At 50.5% G+C, this 18,801-nt stretch overlaps 1 protein-coding gene across 10 annotated transcripts; it reads right to left on the bottom strand.

Moving 5' to 3' along the window:
* Positions 1-506: 506 nt before the first annotated feature.
* On the bottom strand, positions 507-14,645 carry LOC117999872 (pleckstrin homology domain-containing family M member 1-like). Of its 10 annotated transcripts, none has more exons than XM_034989275.1 (5): positions 14,542-14,645; positions 12,733-12,978; positions 9,239-9,382; positions 3,535-3,782; positions 507-1,836 (listed from the first exon to the last, which is right to left on the bottom strand). In XM_034989275.1, exons 3-5 carry the CDS (start codon positions 9,287-9,289, stop codon positions 1,206-1,208), a joined length of 930 nt encoding a protein of 309 aa, XP_034845166.1. In that variant the 5' UTR covers positions 9,290-9,382; positions 12,733-12,978; positions 14,542-14,645; the 3' UTR covers positions 507-1,205. The 10 variants fall into 10 exon arrangements, with proteins under 10 accessions (XP_034845166.1, XP_034845170.1, XP_034845167.1 ...); XM_034989279.1 differs by lacking the exons at positions 12,733-12,978; positions 14,542-14,645 and adding exons at positions 5,795-5,883; positions 12,291-12,415 and having other exon boundaries at positions 9,239-9,422; XM_034989276.1 differs by lacking the exon at positions 12,733-12,978.
* Positions 14,646-18,801: the final 4,156 nt, after the last annotated feature.

Raw genomic sequence — 18,801 nt, 5'->3', positions numbered from 1 at the left:
GGACAAAGGCCCATCCCTGACAGAGGGTAACCAGGCAGTATCTGTGAAAACCACACATTAATGTATCCTTTGGCTCAGCAATTCTGTTTCTGGGAATTGACTGAACAGAGTTACTTGCATAGACTTAAAAGACCACATACACAAAGTTATTTCTAAAAATGTGAACTCCAATGCCCATTAGATACAGGGCTGGTTAAATAAACTAACCAGCGATGGAAAAACAGGCAATTAAAAAAATAATAATAAAGAAGCTCTGATAGGACACTCCAAAACAAAAACTCTGATATGATCTCTTCCAAAACAAGATGTCAAACAGTGTATTTATAATATCTTTTGTGGGAAAGGGGGCAGGGACAAGAAATAAAAAACATTTAAAAAATCTGTATATTCATATTTGTTAGATGCATTTAGAAACATCAGAAGAAAATCTAAGGAATTAATAACTGTGGTGACAGAGGTGTGAAAGGCTTTTCACCGTATGCATTTTAGCCTTTTTCTAACCATAAAAAGAGATCATCTATTCAAAAATTACTGTTAAAAAGCCTGGATAAAGAAGACTCTGCTTGTGGTGAGCATGGCATAACCCAGACATGGTGAATCACTATGTTGTACACCTGAGCCTAGTATAACATTGTGTCTCAACTATATTCAAATTTAAAAAATTTTTTTAAAGAGAAGGCTCTGTCCAGGCTCCCTCCTCCAGTCAAGTTCTTTGTTCCATGGACTCTTCCTCCACCCACCTGTTGGCCCCTTTTGTCTGCCATATCCTCCAGTCACTGTTCAGGGTCTGTGTCCTTCCGAGGCCTTCTGGGAGGTCACAGAGGAGCACCCTTATCCATTATGCTTCATTGCATTGTTTGGAATTGTAAATATCACCCTGAACTGTTAGTTTCCTTCCCTCTAGAGGCAATAATATTTTACAATGTGCCTCAGAGAAATGAGGTAACTTGCTGAAGTTCACCCAGGGGCAGCACTGGATGGAGCCTGATCCAGCTCTGAGCCCTACCTAAATCCATCCTCCTCACAGCCCCATGTGGCCTCCAGTCCCTGAGGAAGACAGCCGACGTCCCCTTTGTCTCTCTTTATGCCCTTAGAGAGGTCAGTGCTCAATGACAGGCAATCACATGCTATAGGAAGGGAGACTCGAAAGAGGAAGAGAAGGAGGCAGGCAGGAAGAGAGTGGGGGAAGAGTGGGGGAGGAGCACTCACTCTTGCAGAGACGGGTCTGAATCCTCAGCATTTGCTGTCCCCAGGTCTGAGTCGTAGGACACGGGATCCTCAGAATGGTCTGGACTCTTGCCGCCATTCTCTTGGAGTAGGCAGCTATCAGAGCTTAGGCTGCAAGACAGCTGGGACGAACTGGCCGTGTCCAGGCTGAGGGAGGAGGCCGTGAGCTTCCTGTTCCGTCGGATCTTGGGGCCTGAGTGCTGGACTTCAATGTCCTCCGAGCCTGAGGAATGGGAACTTGAATCCAGAGACTCTTTCCGCGGTAGTTCTGTCCCGGAGGTAGTGAGGGGGTCAAGCTCAGAGAGCGGGCAAAGCCCAGAGAGAGCCAGTGGGGTAAGCGTCCACTCGTTTAAGATGGCGGACTTGTAGGAGAGCTCGAAGGATAAGGATGTTAGTCCCTGCAGGAAGCTGAGGAGGAACTCCCCCTCCTCAGCATCTCGAAGCAGGGCTGTGGGCTGATAATACTCGCACAGGTGGGCCGGCTCCTGGAGGAGCAGCTTCAGGTAGCACTCCATCAGGCCGTCGTTGAGGGCCAGCCTCAGCCAGGCCCGGCAGCGGCCCACGTCCGTGCTCACAAAGATCAGGTGCTCCAATTCCGAGATGATGTGCCTGGGGTGGGGAGGACAGGCTTGTGTCAAGAAATGGCTTCCAATCACCGAAGGTCTCGTTTTATCCACTGGGTAGCAAAAGCCCATAATAACGACTGCCCATATATACAGGCTTGAAAAAATCTTGGATAATAGTGCTCTATGGGAAATTTAGAAATATTAAGCTATAACCCCCAACTTTTTGAGGTTGCTGTCATAAAGGATAACCACCATTTTCATTACAACTACCTGGGGGACCCCTGACATCATGTGCTCATCCAGCACACATCTGATGAGCCCCTACGTGCAAGTCTTTGGAGCTGTGAAGATACAGGGTAAAGACATGGTCCTGCCCTCAATCCAGGTAACCACCTTTCACAGGCACACTGAGGTGAACCCTGTTGTCAGCAGAGCTGGGGTGGGAGTGGGCAATCATTTCCGGGTCACAGTAAGAAAAATGCCATAGAAAAGGCAGTATCTGGGTTGGGCCGCAAGGGGTCTCAAGAGGCAAAAACGGAAGGAGAACCTTCTAGGCACAAAGGACTGACAGAAAAAAGGCACCAAGGGTAGGAAAGCAACAGCTCTGTAACAGGAGTGGCGAGCACATTCCGATTAGAAGCTGGGGAGGAGGAGTGGGTGACTGGGTTGCAAAGTCAGGTAATGCAGGGTCTTGAGGATGCAACTGGTAAGGCAAAGCGGGGCAGTGGTCCCCACGCCTGGCTATGCATCAGAATCACCTGGGAACTTGGTCAGGATGCAGATTCTGGGGCCCCCGCCTAGTGAATCAGACTCCAGGCTAGCATTTGAGAGCCTGCGGGTTTTTACACAGCAAACTGACTTGAGCACACTTATGCAGGCGTCTTGGTGGGCCGCTCTGGATAAGATCATATCCCACACGTACCAAACTGAGTTCCTGAATCCTTGATCTGATGCAAATGCCCCTCTTCTGACTACCATGGTGCCCTGCGCACGTCTCGCCCGTGGGAGTGCAGACCAAGCTCCGCGGGGCTCCGTTAGCGAGCTCTGGTTAGCTTCAGCTCCGTCAGGGCTGCCCCGCTGGCTGGGCTCAAGAGAGAGAATGAGCTAAGGAGGACCATGAGAAAGCCACTGTCACCCAGGAGTGGGGTAAGAGCCTGAGACGGGGCAGCGGCCGGCAGCAGGAAGACCGAGACCGGCCAGGCACCTCAGGCCGAAGGTGGCATCACGTGGCCCTTCGAGGCCCAGGGCCAGCTGCTTGCTCCACAGCCCAGGCGGTCAGCGGTAGGGCCCCGGAGACAACCATCCCAGGCTGAATAGTCAGATGATCTGGACTCCACTTTTTTTGAAGAATGCCATCCCTGGTTACGAGTATAATATTTAGCAACACAGATGTTCAACCATTCTAAGGCAGGGTCGGCCAACTTCTTTTGTAAAAGGCCACATAGCAAAGCTCTTCGGCTTTGCAGGCCGCACACTCTCGGGTGCGACCACCTCAGTTTGCCACGGTGTGGTAACGGTGGCCCGGCTACCAGCGACCAGCCGGGCGCGTGCAGCAGCCCCCAGCCATTGCCTGAGGGCTGAGGGGCTCTTGAGGCTTGGTCTAACAAGAAGCCCTACCTCACCCATCTCTGTTCTAGAACAGAGTGTCTCTGGTGCTTTCCCGTACAGCTGGCGAGGCAGAGCCCCGTGTCCCCCACTCTGAAGCTCCTCCCCACAACAAAACCTCCCCAGCTGATCTCACTTGTGGGTGACGGCTTTCAGGAGGGGCCAGAAGACAGGCTGAGGAAGAGGCTTCTGGTGGGCGCTTTTCTGCCTTTTCCCTCCGGCCTCGGCGCGGATGTGCTTGGCGTGCAGGCCGTGGATAAAGACAGCCTCCAGGGCACTGCACATGGCGTTGGCATCTCCGTCTTCACTAGTGACCACCATGTCCGAGGACACGTACTGCTTCTGCAATGCCTTCACGGATCCCACTGGCTTCTTCTTGATGACCTAGTCAGCGCCAGACATAACACAGCCTTTAGGAGATCCTGCAACGTACCTGCTCATTGCCACGTACACAAGCAACCACACGCGTGCACCCATGTGTGTGTCTATCTAGCAAAACTCACACAAGCGAATTACAGAAAACAAAGACAAAGCCTAGAGAAGAAAAGGAAAATCACATACTTACACCACCCAGGGGAACTGATATTTTTTTTTTTTTGCAAAGACATTTGTATATTTTTGTTTTGTTTTGTTTTTTAAGCTGAACCTCAAACGAAAGCAACAGCAGCAACAAAAGAAACTGAACTTCAGTGAATTGATAGCCATATAAATCTTGTGTTTAAATACCGGCTCCATCACAGTTACAGCTTTGGGGGCTCGGGGAACCCACCTAGGACAGCGGGGAAGCGGTCTACCTTATTCATGGGACTACGATCCCACCAAGAGGCAACAAGTGCTGCTTTAGAACAAGAAAACAGGAGCAAGGTCTACACTGAGAAAGATCCTACACTGGGCAGTCAGAGGCCCAGGTTAGTGTTAGCTCTGTCGGCCACCAGCTGGGTCACCGAAGACATTTCACTTAACCTTGCTGATCTTAATGCCCTCATCTGTTAAACAGAAAGCGTACTTCCTGAACTATAGCACTGCGGGGATTACCCCGAGGGCAGGACTGGTCTTTTATTCATCCTTGGGTCCTCGACACTTGGCATGGTGCCTGGCACATATACGTACTCAGTTAATGTTGGTTCTGTAAGTAAATTATAAAATACATACACATAGAGTCCTTTGGAAATGTAAGGACAGTTCCGTCATACTAGAAGCGTGTCAAAATTACCTAAGTGTTTGGAAAAAGACTAGAAGGAAATGCAGAAAAACTGGTTTGAATTGTTAGCTGATAGGATTATGGATAAATATTTTACTGTTTTATTTTTATTTTAGCCCAAACAGTTCATGTTAATGTTCTCTTAAGTCTAATGTTTTTTTTTTTTTTATAACAGCTTTAATGAGACCTAATTTACATAGCATAAAATTCACTCATTTAAAGTATACAGTCCAATGGTTTTGGGTATATTCACAGAATTGTGAAACTATAACCACTACCTCATTTCAGAACATGTTCATTGCCTCAGAAAGAAACATCGTGCCCATAAGCAGTCACTCCCTATTCGCCTCTCCCCCAATCCCTGGCAACCGCTCATCTACTTTCCGCCTTGATGGATTTACCAGTTCTCGACATTGTGTAGACATGGAGGCATACAGGGTGCAGCCTTCTGTGTCTGGCTTCTTGCACTGGGCCTATTCCCAAGGTCTGTCTATGCTGTCGCCGTGTATCGGGACTTCCTTTTTACTGCCCCATAATATTCCACTGTGTGGACACCCCACATTTTATTTACCCATTCACCCATTACTAGACATTTGGGTTGTTCCTACTTTTTGGCTATAATGCTGCTATGAACATTCATGCACATGTGTTTTCAGTTCTCCTGGGTATATACCTAGGGGTGGAACTGCTGGGTCATGTGTAACTCTGAGTTTAACTTTTTGAGGAACTGCCAAACTGTTTTCCACGACAGCTGCACCATTTGACATTCCCACCAGCAATACACGAGGGTTCGAATTTCTCTACAAGGCCACCACTTACTCTGATGTCATTCTGATTCTAGCCATCCCAGAGGTGTGAAGAAGCCTCTCGTGGTTTTGAATGCATTTGCCTAATGTCTGATGATGTTAGGCATCTCTTCATGTACTTATGGGTCATATGCATGCCTCCTTTGGAGAAATCCTTGGTCCTCAGGTAGCCTATATTAAATCACCATCATTTTCTATAAATTCCCATTAATCACCGATAAGATGTTCTGGAAAGGGCAGGATCTCCTTAGAGCCTGCTCTGCTATAACTTTTTCTCAACCCGAGGCCTCACTTTCCGGACAGTCCTCGTTCATTTCAAAGCAAGAAAAATCAATGAAATGGCTGTCCTGTGCACCCTTCCCCACCCTTGAGCCTCCCTTGCTGCCTACCGGGATGGCAGCCCAGGGGTCCAGTCCATTCTCCACCACTGAGAGCATTTCCACTCACAAAGCAGCACCCTCGGAGAATCACATGACACCTGCAGAGACAGACGGTGGCCAGATGAGCAAGTTCCAGCTCAGCGCCCCCAGCCAATTCTCTCCCCCCCCCCCCCCCCCCCCCCCCCCCCCCCCCCCGCAGGCAGCAGGTCGGCCCATCTTCCTCAAACTGCAATGGAAGGGCGTTTGAATACAAAAGTAAAAGCTAAGAGTGGATTTTAAGGAAGGAAGCGAGGAAGGAAAGCAAATCTGAGGGCTTGGATCTCAGGAGGTGAGGAGTCCTGTGCGCCATGGGTGGGTCCAGCCCAAGCAGTGCTTGGAAAGGGCTCCGGATTCCACACCCAGTGCGGGCACAAAAAGCAGGGTGCGCAAGGCTGATTTAGACATGGAGCTAAGGGTGCAAGGGGGATGCTGCCGCTGAAGGTGCCAAGGGCCATGATGGACCAGGAAGCAGGGGTTCACAATTCACATTCGGGGCCTGGGCCCTGCAACTATCCCCTCTGACTCCTGTCCCAGTCTGGTGTCTGCCAGCTCAGCAGTGACAGGGATAACTGCAACAGCTTCCAAAGGGAGGGCTCTCGGGCCACACATCTGCTCCCCTTCAGGCGCGAGGGTCTAAGCTGGAGCAGCACAGGGACGCGTCTAAAGGGAAACGGGTCTGACTCTCGATTTGCCACTAACCAGCTACGCATGCTGGGGCACCTTATCATACCTCTCAGATGGAGATATGAATGTGGAAAATGCCTAGCACAGGGCCTGAAGGTCCTAAGGAGAAATGGCACCTACAGCCCTAGTGTTTGTGGCCATCCAAACCTATAGGCAAAGATTGCCAGGGCATGAATGTGCACGCACAAGTAGCTGAAGTGACTCCCTCAGGGCACTGGCTTCCTCCTGGGGGGGTGGCTGAGGTGGGAGGGCTTCAACCTGAGCCTGAGGAGTGGGGGGGGCTGCTGGCTGGCCTGGCCCCACCCCAGCCACCTGGATGGACAGCATGGGGCAGGCACCTTCCCATCTAAACAGGTTTCTAGTGACCACATAGCCTGAGCAGGAGGAGACACCAAAAAACAGGTCATTGTCCAAAGACGTTACTAAAGCCAAGGCATGCTAAATGGATTTTGTACTCTTTACATATATTGCTTCTTGCATTCCTCCTAGTCACCCTAGGAGGGCTGTTTTATTATCCTGATCTAACAGATAAGAAATAGAAGCTGACCCAGGTCAAGGACCTTCCCACGATTGCAGGGCTGATAGTGGCAGACTCCACCACCTCCCTCTAGGACGATGTCAACCCTTCTGGAAGAGGCGAATGTGAGCTAGGGCTAAGGGATGGGTAGGGAGGGAGTGGGGGGGTCTGGGAGGAGGGCTCTCCAGCTGGGGGCCCAGGTGAGGGGGTGCAAGGAACATCAAGGTCAGTCTGCTGGGAAAGATTTACAGAGAACAGCAGAGCATGGAGAACAGCAGGGTGGCCCTAAGTGATGTTAGATGCTCTGACTCAAGCCCTGGCCCCTGGAGCTGGCCAAGAATAAACAGGACCCAGAGCCAACCTTCCTAAGGAAGGGCATGCAGAGGGAGGTAGGTGTGTGTGGGGAACGGCCCCTGCAGCACCAGCTCTGGTCAGCCCATGACAGACTGGCAGGAAGAGCGCGCCGGCCCCTGGCCACAGCCCCTGTCTGTCTGACTGCGTCTCCCTCACCATGTTCCTGGCTCCTACCCGCCGGGAGTTCTCAGGACCCTCCTCTGCAGACCAGCTCCATGCTCTGGCCACCAGGATGACTGGAAAAGGCTGCAGTCAGAGTCCCTCCTAAAATTGTGCCTGATCCTGGAGGCGAGGTTCCTTCGAGGTTCCCCTTTACAGCCCTGCAGGTCAAGTCCAGGTTCTCTGGCTCCAAGACCCTGGCATCCAATCCCTTTCAGCAATTCCAGAGGCCTGAGGCCTCCCTTCAGTCCTGTCCTTCCCAACAGAGCCTCAAGCTCCAAAACTGCCCTTCCCTCAGGCAGCCTTATGACTTGGACCTCAACAGTTTGAATAGTAGGTCCATTAAGGCCTCATTAATTAATTAACCAAAAATAATAGAGTATTCACGGAGGGAGGGAGGGAGGCTTATCAGTGAGTGGGTGCTCTGGCCAAGTCAGGGTCTGCTAAAAAAACAAAGTCAACGGACACTGAGAGATCAGAGCAGGGGCAGATAGGAGACAACTGTGGTCTAAAACAAAGTGAAGAGTCAGAAAAGCCACAAAATGACAACAGCGCAGGCAAATCCAGAAGAGCCACTTGACGATTCACAAAATAGGATGAGACTCTGGGGTCAGGCCAAAGTTAAGGGCACATCTTTCTTTGCAAGAAGCCAGAGCACCCTACCGAGGCTTGTCTGTTCCCTAACACCTCAGGGAGGCAAGAAACCAGATCAGAGGCAGGAACGTGACAGTCTATGAGATCTCTGGGGTCTGGGTCTCCTGACTGCTAGGTCAGCAGGGCTCCTGGGGGGCCCAGACCCCCAATCTACCGTCCTATGGGACTGGCTTCACTTCCTATCCTCAGAACAGTCTTCACTGACACCAAGAACCAAACCAAAGACGGGTGTCTCTTCGGGACACCCAGGCTGACGAGAGCAAATAGAGAGTTTCAAACATCACAAGTGCAGTTGAGCAGAAAAGGTGAGTGGCGTCTGCCTTTAGGAAACTCCAACCCATCCTAAGTCTACTTCTGTCCCTCAGTATTGATTCACCCTGGCACAGGATCTCATTCTCTAATCTCATTTAATTCTTAAAACAATCCTGTGAAAGGAGGATGATTATCTCCCATTTCATAGAGGAGAAAACTGAGGCTCAGTCGAAACAGGTCTCAGGTAAAGGACAGAATTCTTTGGTTTCCTCATTCCAAGTCCTGTGCCTTTCACCAGATCAAACTGTCTCAGCTCCTTGGTTCAAAGAGCTGCAGGCAAACTTATTACTAAGAGACTGTTCAGGGGCACTCCGAAGCTCCATTTTATTAAAGAAGGCCTAAAACCAACAAGAAACAATCTTGCCCATCAGATCTGTAGCATAACAAAGGGGCAGGCCCACACACTCAGGTGCCCCATCTCCAACAGCTGGTTTTATAAATGGAAACAGGCACTGGGACCCCGATCTTCCCAGAAAGGCCAGTGGAGCCCCTGGCCCAGATCAGTGGAGCTTGCTTCCAAGAACTGTCCTGTTCCCAGGCCAGCCCTGTAGATACTCCCAAAGTACCCCCGGAGCACAGATTCTTTCCTATCCTTTCTTAAATGTTCCTACACACAGGAAGGAAACATTCTGGTTGATTTTCTTTATTATATGCCCTTCTATATACTTCCAATTTCACTTCCTCCAGAGACTAAGGAAGAATGAAAAGAGGAGAAAGGCCCAGATGAGACTTACATTAAAAGAAGAAACGGATGACCTGGCTTCACCGCTTTCGAAACACTCCATTCATCAGTCAACAGCAACCTCCGCTTCTTGGAGACTTCCGCGCCATCCCTGACAGCCTCAGTCTCCACAGCCTGAATCCGATCCTGCACCTGGCTATGCAGAACAACAGGCCGGTGTTTAAGCCCTCCAGCTGCTGTACCAGGTGATGAGTCAGGGTTTTCAGTTGGAAACAAATGACAAAGTTATCTTCTGATTCAGAAAGGCAGCTGATCCTTCAGACATGTGAGTGCTGAGTGAGTAAACAGCACCTCCTTCCACCTGAAGAAAGTTGGAGTTCTGGACAAGGGTCCCGTGAGGGGTGGGATGGGTGTGTGTGTGTGTATGGGGGTGAAAGCAACTAGGCCTTTGAAGCAACTGAATCCCAGCTGGAGGGCAAGAAACTTCTAGCTTGTGATTCTCAGTCTAAAGGCTAGTGGGTGAGGCCAGAAATGTGAAGTCTATGAACATTGGGTATCCCTCCCTCCTCCTACCCAACAACACCCATCTCCCCCACATTCTTTTTTTTTTTTTTTTTTTTTTAAGATTTATTTATTTTTGAGAGAGAGAGAACGCATATGAGTGGGAGGAGGGGCAGGGGGAGAGAGAGAGAATCTTAAGCAGGCTCCATGGCCAGCATGGAGCCCAAGGCGGGGCTCGATCTCACAATCCATGAGATCATGTCCTGAGCTGAAACCAAGAGTCTGACACTCAGCTGACTGAGCTACCCAGGCGCCCTGCATCTCCCCCATATTCTTTTTTTTATATATATGTATTTTTTTATTTATTTGACAGAAAGACAGCGAGAGAGGGAGCACAAGCAGGGGGAGCGGGAGAGGGAGAAGCAGGCTTCCCGCTGAGCAGGGAGCCCGATGTGGGGCTCGAACCCAGGACCCTGGGATCATGACCTGAGCTGAAGGCAGACGCTTAAGGACTGAGCCACCCAGGCACCCTCTCCCCCATATTCTTGTCCCACATCCCTTAGGATTCCAGCAAGGACCAAACTCTGAAGGAATGAAAGCAGAAACTTTGCCCAACTCATTCACCATTGCATTTCTAGTGCCTAGAACACTGCATGGCACACAGTGGTGCTCAAAATATACTTGCTGAATGAACAGGTGAGTAAAATAAAAAGGCTCAGGGAGAAGTTGAGGTTTACAACTTTTCAGTGGTAGGGCCACTGTGGAATTCCTTCCATTACACCAAGCTGCCAACTGGCTGAAAACCCTTTAGATAGATCACACCTTAGTTGGGGGGGTGGGTAGGGGGATATTGAAGGTAGAAGAGCATTCAATTTTCAAAGAAGTGAGACTATAAATGGCAAGCAAAGACAAGGGGTCCTCTTTGGGGCCCTTTACAATTGCTGTGAAATGGCCAACCCTTTGGAGCCTGGTCACCAGAACTAAGAGGGGATGTGCACCCAAAAAGCCCAGGAGATTATAAATATTAACAATGGGGCCTGGATGCCTCAAGAAGGTCTAGCTACTCTGAGGTAACTTGGCTCTCTGAGTTCATGGGTCATCAAAATGGTCAAAACTCAATGATCCAGTACCTGCAAAAAGAGGAAGCAATTCAACAGCCTCTGAATCCACCTAGGCCTCAGCCTCCCCAGGACCACTCACCTATACTCTTCACAACATGTAACATCACCTCTGGTACTGTGTTTCCCTGTGTTCGGTATTGGGACTAATCTGCAATCAGCTCTGGCTGGGGGAAGCACTGGGTGAGGGTCCTTTCTAAGTGCCAGGACAACACTTTTGGACATGGCTCTGTGACCACAGCCAACCCCACATGGTAGGACCCTCTGAGTTTCTACAGATTACCATCCAAAAGGAAGTGATAAGTTTCCACTGTCCCAGGCTCAATGAGTAGCCATCCCTCACCTTCCAGGTATTTATTTGGATGATACCTACCATTCCAGCAGACAGCACAAGTAATGTAATATGAATGCTAGAAACGGGGGACAACAGGTACAGGGGAACCAGACATCCAGGAAAAACCCTTGAACCACAGGAGGTGGAGCTCTACTCCTCCACACCTATTTACCATCTGAGGCCCTGTACCCATCGAGCTGCTCAGCAAGTGCCTGGCTCTGAGGAAGCACCTTGACTTGGCTGTTGAGGGGAAGCAGGTGGGGTTGGCAGGGGGCTGCACTAAGTTCTCAGATCAAATGGGGACCACGTCAAGGGAAGAATGGGTGCCGAGTTGGGGTGAAGAAATGGGGACATGGAGACCTCATTTTAATAAGACTGGGGAGGGGTGGTAGGAAGTGGGGCAGCAAGAGTTGGGGGCAGTTTCGCAAAGACTTAGGGATGAAGTGTCCTCGGGACGGCTGGAGGTGATAAGAAATTATGTGGTGGGCTCGGAAGTTAGGGGTTGAGTCTGTGAGGACAAGAAGATACATGTAATAAGACTTAGGATAGGGCTGAGATCAGAGTTAGTAAGAAGAGGGCGTGAGCTCAACAGAGCGTCTGCTTTGGTGGTAGGTATTAAATGAGGCTGGGTGGAGGTGGGGTGTTACGGCTGAGCAGATCTTGGGGGCTGGGGGGCTGGGATAAGAAAGGTGAGCCAGAATAGGGGAAAGCCAGAATGGTGGGGATCAGAGGAGGCTGGCGTGGGACACTGGAGTTGCCAAAGGGGTTGAGGGGTGAGGAGGAGATGCGTTAGAGGGACGCCGCGGGATGTGGCTGCGCTGGGGGATGGAACTGGGCTACCGTGGGGTCGAAAGTGTGGCTGCATTTACGCAGCACCAGTGGTGAGGGGGTGGGGGGGTAGGGGCTTGGCTCGGGTCCCGGGCGGGAGAAGATGGAGGGGACGGGTCAGCAGTGGCTGCGCGGGCTGAAGGCTCGGGTCCGAGTGGGGTGGGGTGCGGGGCTTAGGCGGGGAAGGGAAAGGGCTCTAAAGCAGGACAGTGTCAAGGCAACCAGGGGTTTGGGAGCATGGACAGGGCTGGTGGCCCAGCGCCCGTTCGCGTCTCGGCCCCGCCGCCCCTTCTCGCCCTCCTCGCCCCCGACCCCTAACTCACCAGAGGGAGCGGGGACGGGGTGAGGGGCGCTCGTGGCCGCTGCAGCCTCTCAACCTCCGACCCGAAGCGGCGGCCTCTCCCCCACTGACAACAGGAAACGGCGCTCGCGGCGCCTGACGCCATCACGTCGTTCAGCGCCCGGCCCCGCCCCCGGCCCCCGAAGCCAATCGCAGGGCTGGAGGAGCCGTGGGGCGGGGCCAGCGCTTCCGCACGCCCCACCCCCCCCAGGGGCGCGCGAACAGGTGAGGTCACTAGGCGAGGCCACCAGCGTCGGGCGGAACGTGTCCTCCTGTCCGCCTCTAGCAGTGTCTGTGTCAGACTAGATGCTGGCTTTTGGGTTCAAGACCTCGCCGGGCCACAGCACCGCCTGTGTAACATTGGGACTGTCTCTTGGCCTCCTGCGGGGAAGGCTCCCACTTGTAAAATCGGACCAATAGCCTACCCTGTTTTTGCCTCCCTGAGGGCATCAGCGCAGGTGGTGCTTCCCGCCTTGCGGCTCTGGGGAAGAAGCATACGTGTTTTGACCACACCTTATACCAGGGGAGCGCCTTTAGGTCCCTTGGGCTTTCTCGAGTAACCTGCCCATCAGCCCGGAGGCGCGAAGATCAAGGGCCCGGTTATTCTCATCCAGCCAGGTAGTTGTTTGTTTGCTTTCCTTGGTAGAGTTGCTATTTCTCTTTCAGATGAACTGAGAACAAAAGGTCAAAAGTGTGTTTTGGGGGGGATGTCTTTGCTTCCGATATTTCACACCTGAAGACTTTGGTCAAATGGGAGCTTAGGGCCTGAGTGTGGGGTGAGTGCTGGGGTGGAGAGGTATTGCTACCTGCAGGTCCAGGGGAACTTAAGGAGTATCTACAGGGCTGGCCTAGAAACAGGACAGTTCTTGGAAGCAAGCTCCACTGATCTGGGTCAGGGGCTTCACTGGCCTTTCTGGGAAGGTCCAGGTCCCAGTGCCTGTTTCCATTTATAACACCAGCTGTTGGAGATGTGGCACTTGAGCGCGTGGGGGCTGCCCCTTCAGTAATTCTCTCTCCAGGAGTGAGAACCACCTCTTCCTGGTTTTAGACTAGATGAGCCTGAATGCATTCAGTATGGTTAATCATTGAGGAGGAAGTTAGAAATAAAGACATAGAGGCAAAGTATTCTCTTGGTGTTAAACAAGGTGGAAAGTAAGGGATTTACTAGGGAAATCCCGTTTCCTAGGCAAAAGGATAGTGTTTCTCGTTATCATTAGCACAGCAAGAGCATCAGTGTCTTGATACAAGCATGCCCTCCCCTAAATGGAGCAAGCAACAGTCCTCAGTTCTTCCAATGAATTTTTGCACAGCCGCTGTCTGCAAAAACCGTGGGAACCCCCACATAGTAATCTCTTGTCTGCCTTTTCAGGAGCCCCCATCTCATGATCTTCTCTTACTTCCCATGCCTCTTGGCCCCTCTGCAAAGTCTATGGGCTTGTCTTCCTCTCTTCATCTTGCTCTGGTGTACACTTCCACCATTCATGGGCCGTGAGTCCACCAGGTAGTCTCCAGGCAGAAAAAAATCGCACACTACCATGTCATTTGAACAGTAATAAAGGCACATGCAAAGTGCCATGGTGCCAGAGAAGAGGGCTTGAAGGTTATCCTGGAGGAGGCAACTTGTATCTGAGCCTTCCAGGTGGATAGAGGAAAGAACATTGCAGGTGAAGAGACTGAAGAGAAATGGCTGGTGAGTAGGAATGCAGGCTGAGCTCAGGGGAGGGTGCAGCGAGAGGTGGAGAGGAAGCTAGGAGGTAAGAACAGAGGAAGGGGAGGGGGTTCGGATAGGAGGGGTGATAAAGACAGATTGGGTGAGGGGGAAAGGGAGGATGCATGGACACAGTTGGAGGCCAGTGCAGGAAGGGGTGAAACATTCCCAAAGGCCCCTTACAGGCCACTGGTCTGTCAGCTTAGATTTCAAGCACTATGCAGAGTTATGCAAAAAGTCAGGTAGGAGAACTGAGGGTGTCTGAATTCCCTGGGGACAGGTCCAACGTGTAGATTCCTGAACCCTACCCTGGAGAGTCACTCTGGGATGGGGTCCAAGAATTTCGGCTTGACCACCTCTCCTGTGCCCAGCCCTCACCGCCAATGGATTGTGATTTGTCCTTATCAACCACTGGGAAGGTAGGTTGCCATTGTTATCTCCAAAGCACAAATAAGAAAGGAGGCTTAAAAGAGAAGTTGAGTAACTTGGCCACACAACTAAGAAATGGTAGAGGGAGGACTCTCACCCAGCTCTAATTCTAGTTGGAGGGCTGGCATAGTTCGGTGGTGGAGCAAGTGGGGTTTGGAGCCAGGAATCCTTAGGCGCCCCTGGATGAATACAATCTTAAAAAGAAAAGATGACTGGCTATATTATTATAGTATATAATATAGAGAATAATATAATATAGAGAATATAATATAGAGAATATAATATAGAGAATAATAATATAGAGAATTATTATATAATTCTCCCTTCCCAATCCAGTCAGATCTCTGTTTTTAACTTCTCTCTGAGCACTGGAGTGAGGGCCTTTCTTTTTTCTTTTCTTTTCTTTTTTTGAGAGCCTTTCTTGTTTCAACCCCAGATGTATCCCTACTTGGCAGCTGACTAAAATCATCAAACTAGTACTAATGCAGCCCTTTCTCTCAAAACTGGAATAGCTAATGTTCTCCTGGGTTCTGTTATAGGAACGCTGCTTCTCCCCACTCCTTTTTTACTTTTTTATTATTTATTTATTTATTTATTTGAGACAGAGAGCATGAGAGGGAGGAGGGTCAGAGGGAGAAGCAGACTCCATACCGAGCAGGGAGCCCGATGCGGGACTCGATCCAGGGACTCCAGGATCATGACCTGAGCCCAAGACAGTCGCTTAACCAACTGAGCCACCCAGGCGCCCTCCCCACTCTCTTTTTAAAAATGGATTTAAAGGGTTTTTAATTATTGATTTCTCAATTATACCTCAATAAAGCTGGACAAAAAGAAAGATTTGACAAAATAATGCATTTTTAAAAACCCCCAAATGTTGTTATACACATAGTTTACAGTTTAAATAGTATGAAATGAAATGGTGAGGAAACCTAATGACCCACAGCATTTTCTTGCCGCCCCCCCACCCCCATCCCCACCCTCCTGAGCCAGCTCACCGGGGCTGGTTACTTCTAGCTGAATCTTCTGGTGCTTATCTGCACCTATCTTGCGCTTCTAGCTCTTGATTTATCCATTTTAGACACTGTCTACCGACTTCCTAATACCACAGACAAGGAGTTAGTTCTTTAACAACCCAGTCCATTCTTGGGTTTAGTTATGTCACTCTTTCAAGATAACTGATAGTGTTTACAGAATTGTGACTGTGTAAATATTGTTCACTGCCGAGCTTCCTCATGTACTCTGATTATGATCGTTTCCGTCCCTTACCCCCAGAACGTTTCCGTTCTTCTCCTCCTTCTGTGCTACTTGCCATTAGCACTCCTCTGGTCCCCTCCAGTGCTCTGGCTGGTACTTAGCCTTCCCGTGCCCTCCAGCTACCTCCTCCACCTGTCCCACAGCTGCCACCCTGGAACCTTCCCTCACTGCTTCCTGGGTTGGCCTTTTCCTGGCTCCCTTCTCTTCCTGCTTTCTTGACTCTCTCTCTCTGCTGGAGCTCATCGCAGTTAAGAATCCCTATCGAATATTAAAGAACAGAATGGTCTGGGGACCTGCTCATGATAGTAATTATGCGTTTAGTAGCTACGAATTGGGAAAAAAAATACACAAGGCCCCCAAATTATCATGAAGGCACTCCTGCTCCTAAGTGAGTTTGTGTTTTACTTAACCACAACAGCATCTATGAATGTGTGAAAGCCTGTTCCAAGTTTAGGCTTAAGGGTTTGTTCAATCTAGCTTCAGTCTCTCATCCTCCATTTGCCACCTCGCCTCCTTATTTTGCGGTAAGACAACCTCCCTCTTAACTTTCAACTCAGTCCCTGTGCTTTAACCGAACTTAAGTACTGGTTTAAGGCCTGACCTCGCGTGTGCACGTGACCACGGCTGGCCAATCAGAAATCTCCTATTCCCAGAGGTAGCATGCAAGCAGACCAACCAGAGGCATTTTGAGGATGGGTTTTCCTCTACATCGGTGTAGAGCTGGAATTACTAATGACCATCTTTGCAGCCTTGGGGCTTGCATCCTTCAGAGCCTGAAGCCAGAGGAAAGCGCAGTTGAGGAACAGATGGGGAAAGGATGACGCTGTTTGAGCCCTAGATGCAGCCAGCTTTAAGCACTTAGGCTTCCCGGGTATATGAGCTGCTCCACTGTATGCCATTTTTGGTTCAAGCATACTTTAGTTGGATTTCTTTCACTTGGAGCATAAAGAACAGAGACTGATATATTTGTCTTTGTGAACTTGGTCAAGTTATACAAGCAGCGTATATATTCATGTATCCTGACCTACAGCTTACAGCGACACTAGGTTCCCTATCCCTCTGCTTTTGTCAGCCTGAGCCTGAGATAGCTTGACATTGAATAGTCCCATTTAGGGACTGGAGGAAGCAACTTAGCATGAGTCACTGGCCTAAAATATACTTTCCACCCACATGCCCCGTGCCTGGAATTCGGTGGTGATGGTGGCATTCTCTAGGGTTAATCCTGGCCCTCTTCAAGTGGTACTCCTTTGGAGTGCAAAGTATGTGGGGAAAGGCAGCAATTAAGGTAGAACATCTGGGGCCGGTTCTGCTTTTGCCCTGAAAGCTGACAAAAGAGACGATGACAGGGGCCGGAGGCCTTGTGGAGCCTTGGGGGCTCTGATGGTGAATCTCACTGTTCTTCAAATTGTCCGAAGTCCATGCAGATCCCTGACTAGGGCTGTGCCTTTAGACAGCCTCGCTCTTAGGACATTTCAGGCAATGAGAATCTTTCTAGTTTCAAAAGGCCTCAAGAGAAAGAAATTTCATTACCTTTTTTTTTTTTTAAGATTTATTTATTTGGGCAGGGGAGGGGCAGAGGGAGTGAGAGAATCCTCAAGCAGACTCCCCGCTGAGTGTGGAGCCCCACACAGGCTGATCCCAGGACCTTGAGATCATGACCTCAGCCAAAACCAAGAGTGGGTCGCGGAACCAGCTGAGCCACCCAGGTGCCCCTCACTACCCTGGTTTGATGTTTAACTTGTAGAAGCCCTTTCTTGTGGAGGTTCCTATGGGAAGCAGTGGATACAGGATTCAGTGTAGACAGATCTAGGTACAAATCCCAGCTCCTAATGGCATAGTCCCTTTGCAGCTTCTGGGGCAAACTCAGCACTATGTGCTGACCTTTAGGAGGTCAGTCTGTATTTCAAAAGGAAATCATATGTGGAGAGTGAAGAAATGGTTTAAAATCCACCCAGTAAGATTCCTGAGTCATCGCTGCGGGCAGGGCCTGGTACTAGGTATTGGGGAGAGGAAGGAGATGTGATTCTTGCCTTGTCAGGGTTCCTGCCCTAACAGAGAACTGCGGTGGGGCTTTCACATTGATGGACTATCTTTCCCTCTGCTCCATTTACAGGGGACACCTAAAAGAGAGGGGCCTTGTACATAACCTCTAAACCAGGGCTCGGTCCCATCCCAGGATAGAGAGGATTATTGGCTCTCCCTACAGCCACACTCTTGCTTTGTCTCCCTGTGGGCAGAGTGTACTTCCTGTCCCCTGGCCCGGGGCTTGACCATGTGACTTGCTTTGGCCCATGGAATGGGCAGAAATGAAAGTGTGATCGTTCTGAGTCTGGGCTTGAAGAGGTCCAATGAAGTTTCTGCTTCGCCTCTTATTATGCTTCCTTCCGGTAGCCTCTTCAGCTGGGGCCCCAGAACCAACACAGGTGGAAAAGAGCTAGCCCCGCCGATCTGCAGACCAGCAGTGAGAAGCAGCACTGACCCAGCCGGCAGAGCATTCGAGTACAGCTGTACCGACCATCCTGCGAGAATCGGTGTTCCAGTCCGCTGAGTTTGGGGATGGTTTATCAGTTAGCATTGTTGTAGCGAAGGATAACCAGTGCTCACTCCTTCATTAGGCTATAGGTTCAGTCGCAGTAGAGACCCAACACAACAGTGTGGTAGATAAATAAGCAGCTCCTTGATCTCTGATATAATCATCTGGTTAAGGACTGTAGTCCAGGGCTGGTTTGGCGGTTCGCATGTCAGGGAGCCAGGCGCCTTCTATTTGACGGCTCCACCATTCTGGGGTGTCGCCCTCATCCACGTGAGGTCTTTGTGCTCTTCACAGGTTGAGGTCTTCATTTCCCTTGGCCCTGCAAGCTGGAACCCTCCACAGCGGGCGCCAAACCTCCTCCAACACTAGCCTTGAACACACAAAGCTCCGCCTTGAAGCCCCATTCCCACTTCGGCTTCAGGCCTCCAGGACTTTAACTCTTGAAGGAGTGTGCTCCCCTCCCCATCCCCCAGGTCTCAACAACATCTCCTCCCCACTAGGACCTCAGGAGCCAGAGCTGGTCGTGCCTGGCGCTCCCCAGGACTGAGAGGCCCTGACTTCCATGGGGGC

The sequence above is a fragment of the Mirounga leonina genome, unplaced genomic scaffold (genome assembly GCF_011800145.1).
Source record: "Mirounga leonina isolate KUSES-001 unplaced genomic scaffold, KU_Mleo_1.0 Mir_484, whole genome shotgun sequence".
Lineage (NCBI taxonomy): Eukaryota > Metazoa > Chordata > Mammalia > Carnivora > Phocidae > Mirounga > Mirounga leonina.
Note: the sequence above shows the minus strand (reverse complement) of the source record. Positions and strands in the feature narration are given on the sequence as shown.